This window comes from Neoarius graeffei, chromosome 26 (assembly GCF_027579695.1).
Source record: "Neoarius graeffei isolate fNeoGra1 chromosome 26, fNeoGra1.pri, whole genome shotgun sequence".
Taxonomy (NCBI): Eukaryota; Metazoa; Chordata; class Actinopteri; order Siluriformes; family Ariidae; genus Neoarius; species Neoarius graeffei.
The window spans coordinates 19,959,199-19,969,084 of NC_083594.1; the positions used below are offsets into that span (position 1 = coordinate 19,959,199).

Below are 9,886 nucleotides of genomic sequence, written 5' to 3' on the forward strand. Positions count from 1 at the left end.
GGAGGAGGGAGAGTTCTCTGAAGCCCGAGAGGACATGGCTGCCCTGGAGAAGGATTATGAGGAAGTTGGTGTTGATTCCGTTGAGGGAGAAGGAGAGGAGGAAGGAGAGGAGTATTAAATTTCCTAGTCTTGCTACAGTACGTCTTTCCATGTTAGAACTCTCAAATATCTCTCAGACCGTCTTTTGCTGGCAGTATGATGTGATACCAAAACAAGTATTAACTCTACAGTTGGTATTAGGTTCTTTGTAGCCCAGAATTCCTTAAACTGTATGACAATGAATGTCATTATTGTCATTCTGCCTTTGTGTAATCAGTGTTTGTTGTGAAAACCCAATAAACTTTTCAGAAGAATTCATCATGTGTTGCATTATTCAAATTTTTTACTGTTGTCATTGTCTGAATTGCTTTTTAGTTCCATGGAGATGATTATTGTAATCTCCTCATGACCTACATAATGAAAAGATCTCGTGATCCTTGTCTAAATGTTATTAATATTGCCACATTTTACCCTGTGTCAGGAAGAAAAATATGCTTTTGATTTCTTTTTTGTTTTATAATACAACCATGCGGCATGGTGGTGTCGCCTCACGGCAAGAAGGTTCTGGGTTCGAACCTCAGCTCCAGCTTCTCCTGACAGAGATAATGGATGGATAAATGGATGCAATACAACGTAGCATATCTGGGTGCTTTATCACACCACAGTCTACTATCTTAGTAAAATTAGCTTCTCTAACATATGTAAATTGTCTGCTAATCTGAAAGGGAAGCTCAGAAGTGGGTGGGGCTTTAGTACTGATTCCCCCTTCATGTTCTACAATACTTTCCCTTGCTATTTCCCTTTGGTTTTTAGATGCTTTAGAGATTATGAATGTACCCAGAATGAATTGTGACCTGCTGCAATTTCTTTTTAAGCAGCAGTGAAAGTGTGTTTATGAATTTTAATAGGACTGATAAAATACTTTATTAAAATACATACATAACTTTAACACTTTATTTTATCTAGAAAGCTAGCAAGTTAGATTTTTTTTAACATGTTTCAAATGAAATCAATCACTTTGCCTTTTGCTGAAAGTAAAATATATCTCAATACACAACTCCAAAGTATCAAACAATGTTTTTATATTTATTAACTGTTGATTTATTAGATTAAATGCAGCCAAACTCATTTCAGTCCTTAAATACTATAGAAGGAAGATGGAATCATGTTAGAAGTAAAAGGACAGATATTTAGACTCTCACAAACATAAAATCTCTTAAAGAATTCGTACGAACAGAGCACGAAAAGCATAAACAGCATACGTTAATGTGCATAAATGCAGCAAAACAGATTTCATGTTTGGTATTTTCACCCAAATGGAAGGATTCATACTCGCAGCAGCCACTGATGTTTTTAATTTGCAAATATATATCAGTAAGAGAAAAAAATACTTTTTTGTATTTATTTTTTTTTCATAATAATTAATCTAGTTCAATCAGAACTCTCGTCATGATTCCCAGTGTAGCTTGTGTTAGTATCCCGTATTCAGTAATGAATCAAAGAAGTTGTTCCAAAAATTTGGAACTATTTAAATAAATTTATGACCTGAGAGCTCAATGCTTTGTGGTGTGTCATATCAGGCAAAATTTTAATCTCATCTCATTATCTCTAGCTGCTTTATCCTTCTACAGGGTCGCAGGCAAGCTGGAGCCTATCCCAGCTGACTACGGGCGAAAGGCGGGGTACACCCTGGACAAGTCGCCAGGTCATCACAGGGCTGACACATAGACACAGACAACCATTCACACTCACATTCACACCTACGGTCAATTTAGAGTCACCAGTGAACCTAACTTGCATGTCTTTGGACTGTGGGGGAAACCGGAGCACCCGGAGGAAACCCACGCGGACACGGGGAGAACATGCAAACTCCACACAGAAAGGCCCTCGCCGGCCACGGGGCTCAAACCCAGGACCTTCTTGCTGTGAGGCGACAGCGCTAACCACTACACCACCGTGCCGCCCCGCAAAATTTTAATGGCTGGTAAAATTGCACAGCTTATAATAACATATTAGTCTATCGTTAATAAACCTCAATAGCTAGGTAATGCCTCTACATATGTTTTTTGTTGGTCTGTGCACCATATGTATCGGATTTGTCACAGAGTTAAAAATAATGAACAAAATAGTAAGCAGAAAGCCACACATACACAAAATGCAACAGTGAAACACCAAATGATAGGAGAATATAGTAATGTAGTTGCCACACAGATGTCTTGAATCTTTTTCATGAGAAATTCAACTAGTTTTGGCAACAGTGATTGAAAGATTACATTTGCCTTACACACGCATACATGCTATTTGTAATAAGGTTGTTAGAGTGTCTAAAACATCAAAGATTCATTCTTTCATTCATCTTTAGTAAGGACTTTATCTTGGTCAGGGTCATGATAGAGTCTATTACGCAAACAATTGGCCTTAGGTGGGGATCCACCCTGAATGGGACTCCAGTCCAGTGCAGCACACCATGCATACACACATTCATCCCCAGTGGCAATTTAGTGTAGATGGTCCACAGACTGGCATGATTTTGGAGGTGGGAGGAAACAGAAGAACCTGGAGGAAACCTGCATGCACAGAACATGAAAAACTCTATACAGACAGTAACCTGAACTCAGGATCGAACCAGTGACCCTGGAGCTGTGAGGCAGCAATGCTACTGGCCACTGTGCCCCCAACACAAAAGATATAATCAACTTACCCTGGTTTTCCAAGTGTATTAAGCCAAATTGAGTTACAGTGGTGCTTGAAAGTTTGTGAAGCCTTTAGAATTTTCTATATTTCTGCATAAATATGACCTAAAACATCATCAGATTTTCACACAAGTCCTAAAAGTAGATAAAAAGAACCCAGTTCAACAAATGAGACAAAAATATTATACTTGGTCATTTATTTAGTGAGGGAAATGATCCAATATTACATACCTGTGAGTGGCAAAAGTATGTAAACCTTTGCTTTCAGTATCTGGTGTGACCCCCTTGTACAGCAATAACTGCAATGAAACGTTTGTGGTAACTGTTGATCGGTCCTGCACACCGGCTTGGAGGGATTTTAGCCCATTCCTCCATACAGAACAGCTTCAACTCTGGGATGTTGGTGGGTTTCCTCACATGAACTGCTCGCTTCAGGTCCTTCCACAACATTTCGATTGGATTAAGGTCAGGACTTTGACTTGGCCATTCCAAAATATTAACTTTATTTTTCTTTAACCATTCTTTGGTAGAACGACTTGTGTGCTTTGGGTCATTGTCTTGCTGCATGACTCACCTTCTCTTGAGATTCAGTTCATGGACAGATGTCCTGACATTTTCCTTTAGAATTCGCTGGTATAATTCAGAATTCATTGTTCCATCAATGATGGCAAGCCGTCCTGGCCCAGATGCAGCAAAACAGGCCCAAACCATGATACTACCACCACCATGTTTCACAGACGGGATAAGGTTCTTATGCTGGAATGCAGTGTTTTCCTTTCTCCAAACATAACGCTTCTCATTTAAACAAAAAGGTTCTATTTTGGTCTCATCCGTCCACAAAACATTTTTCCAATAGCCTTTTGGCTTGTCCATGTGATCTTTAGCAAACTACAGATGAGCAGCGATGTTCTTTTTGGAGAGCAGTGGCTTTCTCCTTGCAACCCCGCCATGCACACCGTTGTTGTTCAGTGTTCTCCTGATGGTGGACTCATGAACATTAACATTAGCCAATGTGAGAGAGGCCTTCAGTTGCTTAGAAGTTACCCTGGGGTCCTTTGTGACCTCACCAACTATTACACGCCTTGCTCTTGGAGTGATCTTTGTTGGTCAACCACTCCTGGGGAGGGTAACAATCGTCTGGAATTTCCTCCATTTGTACACAATCTGTCTGACTGTGGATAGGTGGAGTCCAAACTCTTTAGAGATGGTTTTGTAACCTTTTCCAGCCTGATGAGCATCAACAACACTTTTTCTGAGGTCCTCAGAAATCTCCTTTTTCGTGTCATGATACACTTCCACAAACATGTTGTGAAGATCAGACTTTGATGGATCCCTGTTCTTTAAATAAAACAGGGTGCCCACTCACACCTGATTGTCATCCCATTGACTGAAAATACCTGACTCTAATTTCACCTTCAAATTAACTGCTAATTCTAGAGGAGATATGTAATATTGGATCATTTTCCTCAATAAATAAATGACCAAGTATAATATTTTGTCTCATTTGTTTAACTGGGTTCTCTTTATCTACTTTTAGGACTTGTGTGAAAATCTGATGATGTTTTAGGTCATATTTATGCAGAAATATAGAAAATTCTAAAGGGTTCACAAACTTTCAAGCACCATCTAAGCGTAGGGTTAGTTTCATTGCAACCAAGATATCAGTTTTGATTATGATAACAAGACATATGCTTATAACTGTTAATTTTTTAAATTACCTATTATACTCTGATATCCAACACTACCCCTGTGTTCCATTTGGGAGTTCGGTGACTAGATGGGCAGAATATTTGGGAAGTGTTTGTACTCCTGAGATAAAGTCTACCCCATTGAGAAGACAGCATGCAGACCTCCTTATTTTGAAGCTAATCTCACAATTTGTTGCTGAAACCTAAAGTTAGCTAGCTAATGATCTAATAGAGTTAAGTCTATTTTAATCATTTAGATTTGGGGCTTATATTCCATCTTCGAATCTAATAGCGGAGCTCCCAGCGGAGCACCATACCTAAGAAAAAATGGTAAACCCATCGAGTTGATTTTTTTGTGGTTTGTCCGTGTACTTGTACGTGTACCACCAGTCATACACACCGCCTAGTGGTCAGTGTTAGTAATTACCAGTCATACACACCGCCTAGTGGCCAGTGCGAGCCAGTAAAGAAATAAAACAAAAGAGACTGGCTATGATATAAGAAAATTCTACAACCCAGAAACAGATGGGCTTAACCCATGTTTAGGCCTAGTTTGCATCCTCATTTGTGTGAGTACTACAGGGAGGACCTTTGTCCATCCTAGCCCTGTTTCTGCACAAGCTTTGCTTAGTTTATTTTTAAGGGACCCATTTTCCCTCTCCACTGCTCCCACACTGGCAGGATGGTAGGCACAATGTTGTTTCAGGTCTATCCCTAGGAATGCTCCTATTTTCTTTAGGGCTGCATTAACAAAGGGCATTCCATTGTCACTTGAGATTTTGCTAGGTATACCCCACCTAGGAATTATGTCTTTCAGGAGTGCTTTGACTACTGCCTCTGAGTCTTGTTTAGCTGTGGGGAATACTTCAACCCATTTTGAAAACATGTCAACTGTTACCAGGCAGTACCTTTTTCCCTCACTAGGTGTCAGTTCAATGAAATCCATTTGGAGATGATCAAATGGTTTGTCTGGTATTGGGTGTGCTGCTTGAGTTAGTTTGATACCTTGACCTGCATTATGTTGTGCATATATCAGGCATTGCTTGCAAAATTTCGCAGCATAGTTTGAAAACCCCTTTGTGAACCATCTCTTTGTTACTTCTGCTACCATCCCCCCTTTTGACACATGGGTGAGCCCATGTGCCAATTTTGCATAGAAAGGGAACATATGTTTTGGTAGACAGGGACGGCCCGAGGGACAAACCCAGACCGAGTTTGCAAAGATACAGCTGGCCTGTTCCCAGACTCATCTCTCGTCCTGGGTAGCAGCGCTCTGAAGGTCCGCTAGCTGTAAACAGGGGGTGGAAACCTGAGGAAAAGCAAGGTTAGAGGGTGAACTGGAAGCTGAGGCTGCACACTTAGCTGCCGCATCCGCCCTGGCATTTCCTTGAGACACAAGATCAGTATTGTTAGTATGGGCAGCACACTTACACACAGCAATGGCTCTAAGGAGTAGAATAGCATCCAACAACTCAGAGACCAGTTTATGATGTGCAATGGGAGATCCTGTGCTAGTGAGAACATTTCTGTGTTTCCAAATGATGCCAAAATCGTGCACAACGACAAATGCATACCTGCTGTCCGTAAAAATATTGACAGATTGCCCTGCAGCCAATTTGCATGCCTCGATAAGGGCACAGAGCTCTGCGGTCTGTGCCGACAGGTTTGAGGACAGACACGACGTCTTGAGGACCTCGTGATCTGAGACTACGGCAAAACCTACTTTGTTCTTTCCTGTCTCTGGAAGCTGAACCATCCACATAGAGGACCATGTCTGGATTTTCCAAAGGGTCACTCTTTAAGTCTGCCTTGGGGGAACAAAAATCATTAGTGAGAGCAACACAGTCATATGGTTCTCCATCGTCCTCTGTAGGGAGAAGACAGGCAGGATTCAGAACAGCACAACGTTTCACAATGATGTTAGGCATATCAAGTATGACTGTTATACTTTAACCATCTCTGTGTTGACAAATGTGACGTCTTTTTCTCCAACAGAAGCAGGGAGACAGCATGTGGGACCAAAAGGGTGAGGTTAGAATACCCCGCAATATTTCTGGAAGCAGTTACTGCCTTTTCAGCTGCAGCAACTGCACGCAGGCAAACAGGAAGTCCAGCCGCCACTGGGTCCAATTTGCTGGAGAAGTAGGTTACAGGTCTTAATCTATCCCCATGCTTCTGCGAAAGAACAGAGGTCATGAAACCCTTCTTTTCATCTACAGCAGTATTTCTTAACTGGTGGGTCGCGACCCAAAAGTGGGTCGCGGAGGGGTCCTGGGTGGGTAGCGGAGCTGTGGTGTAAAAAAAAATGCTAATTCATTGATTCACTAAAAAAAAGTGCAACTTTTTTCTGCGACAATTTACAACTCTTATTTTGATAGACAATTCCAGCTCCGTGTCATCTGTTGCCATAGACGCAGAATGTTTATGTGACATAACATGCGTGCTAATCATTTGAGTGGTGAACAACATGTTGAAACGACGGTACGACCCCGAATATTTGAAATATGGATTTAGTTGTGTTGAGGACAAAATGGTACAGAAACCCATCTGTGTGGTATGTGGTGAGACACTTGCACATGAGAGCATGAAGCCGTCGAAACTGAAACGTCACCTGGACACAAAACACCCGACGGTCAAAGATAAACCAGTTGAGTATTTTGAAAGACGGCGCCAAGAACTGAGGGCTTCGCAAATGCGGCTAACAGCAACATGCTCCACACAAGTGCAGGCACTCCGTGCGTCTTACCACGTAGCTCATCGGATAGCGAAGGCCAAGAAACCTCACACCATAGCAGAAGACCTCATCTTACCTGCTGCTATGGATATGGTCAGGGAGATGGTCAATGAAGCAGCGGCAAATAAGTTGAAGACAATACTGCTATCAAATGATACTATAAGTAAGCGCATTGAAGACATGTCTGAGAACATAAAAGAACAGGTTACAAGTTGTATCCAGACAAGCACCCACTTCGCATTGCAAATGGATGAATCCACAGATATCGCCAATCATGCAATATTACTCGTTTATGTGAGACACGTTTGGGAAGGAGACATACAAGAACAGTTTCTCTGCAGCCGAGATCTGCCCACCACAACAACTGCGGATGAAATTTTCAACTCAGTGGATTTGTACTTGGGCTCAGTGGGTTTGACCTGGGGCAACTGCGTTGGGATTACGACTGATGGTGCAGCCTGTATGACAGGCAGGCATTCGGGAGTGGTGAAGAGAATACTTGAGAGGGCACCGAATGCAGCCTGGAACCACTGTTTTCTCCAACGGGAGGCACTAGCAGCAAAAGACATGGTGCCAGCGCTTGATTGCACACTGAAAGATGTGGTTAAAGTGGTCAATCATATTAAGCGCAGTGGGAAGAATAGTCGGTGTTTCAAAACACTTTGTATGGACCTGGGCGCTGAGCACCTACAGGTGCTGTATCACTCGGAAATTTGCTGGCTGTCGAGAGGAAAGGTTTTGACCAGATTTTACGAACTTAAAGCAGAACTAGCGGCATTCCTCTCTCAGACCAACTCGCCCTATGCTGAGCTGTTTGACAGCAAACTGTGGCTCACCAAAGTTGTGTATCTTGTCGATGTGTTCGAGCACCTGAACACACTGAATTTGTCTTTGCAAGGGAAGGGACATAGTAAGTTCAAGCAGTCCGGAAAAAGTCAGTGCGTTTAAAAGGAAGCTCGCATTGTGGGAAACCAGAGTACAGGCTTGACATGTTCCCCAACGCCTGTCAAGAGATACTTCAGCTGGATAGCGTCACGGACAAAAATGATCTGAAGAGCACCATCTCTGCACATCTCAACAAACTGCAAACGCGGTTTAATGACTACTTCCCGGAGAGTGCACAGAGCAGAGAGGAAGAATGGGTGCGTGATCCCTTTGAAACCAACGTTGAAAACGCTGCGCTGCCAAGTGAGGAAGAGAACCAGCTGATCGAACTGTCGTGTGACCAGTCAATGAAAACAAAATTCGGCAAAGTCACTCTGTGTCAGTTCTGGTGCAGTGTGACAGCTGAGTATTCCACATTGGCAAGCCGGGCAATTAAAATCTTATTGCCCTTCAGCACCACCTATCTTTGTGAAAGTGGCTTCTCCACTCTTGTCCAACTGAAATCAAAACAGAGGAACAGGTTGGACACTGAACACGATCTACGAGTTGCTCTGTCTACCATCCTACCTGATTTTGAAGCCCTGGTACTTAGTAAAAAACATCCCCAACTCTCTCATTAAAGGTGTTCCTCATTGTACAGGCATACACGGCATACATGAGAATATAGGCAAGTGTTATTTTGCTAATTGCTGCGTTCATACTTGCTATTCATTACAAACCAGAATGGGAATCTTCCCAACCCTGTATTGAAAGCCCAATACCTGGTCTTTTTAATGTCAAGAAATAGTTGTTGTAGCTTAAATTCATGTTGCAATGTTCATACAGCCTTCTATGTTAAATGTATAAAGTTAACGTCTTGATTAAATGAATTAAAAATGTAAATGTTTTGCCTATGTTTATTGATCAGACATACAGCATATAATGGCCATGCAGATGCAAACACAGGTATAATAATAATAATAATAATAATAATAATGTTATTATTACATATTATGGTTATATTTTGAGAATTACATTAAATTGACCTGAACGCTAAAAAAATTGGGTCGCGACCTAATGACCATGGAAAATTGTGGGTCCCAAGACTGTTCCAGTTAAGAACCACTGATCTACAGTTTGAACAAATGGTTTACTGGGGTCAGGCAATCCCAGAGTGGGTGTGGTCTGCAGAGCGCTCTTTAGGGACGTCAGGCGCGCGCAGAACAACCGCAGCATTGACTGCTTACAGATCTTGGACAAACCTCCACTCATCGGGCTGGGATGGTTTTCTTGCCTTCTTAACTGGGAAAATAGGAGTGCGCACTGGAGAGTCCGGGCAAGGGACAATTACACCTGGCTTCAGCAACGAATCAAAGACCGGTCTTATACCTGCGATTGCTTCTGGTTTGAGTGGGTACTGGGTCTGTCTAGGCCTGAAATCTGATTTGGGGGTGATCACCACTGGTTCAGCATTCTTTATTAGGCCTACATCATGTTTACCCTTCGCCCAAATGGAATTTGGAACTCCCGCCAATTTGGGGTGCACCTCTGCTGGAGTTAAGGCAGTGAAAACAGAGACAAACAGGCCACTATGGCCGGGGTCCCTAGGACCCCGGTCATCAGTGGCTAATATTACACTGCGCTCAACATGCACACACATAGCATGACTTTGTTTGTAGACCCCAAGCTTTTGGCAAAACAACACACTAGGGTCCTCTGTTTGGGACCATTCATTGCCATTGGCTGCGCATTTCTTGACCCATTTCCCCACGTCTTTCCAATGGGCGGCTCGTGGCTTTGCTAATGAGACATGGGGTAGGGAATCAACGATGTCAAAGAAATCATGCTGGCAGCAGCCGACCTCAGAG

General features: G+C 42.5%; 1 protein-coding gene across 1 annotated transcript in view; it reads left to right on the top strand.

Annotated features, from left to right (window-relative positions):
• The window catches only part of LOC132874371 (tubulin alpha-1A chain), a 2,399-nt gene extending 2,042 nt beyond the window's left edge, over positions 1–357 (top strand). The window contains exon 4 of the mRNA XM_060910502.1: positions 1–357. This exon is cut by the window's left edge and continues 863 nt beyond it. Coding sequence (XP_060766485.1) covers positions 1–118 — 118 coding nt within the window. The 3' untranslated portion in view covers positions 119–357.
• Positions 358–9,886: the final 9,529 nt, after the last annotated feature.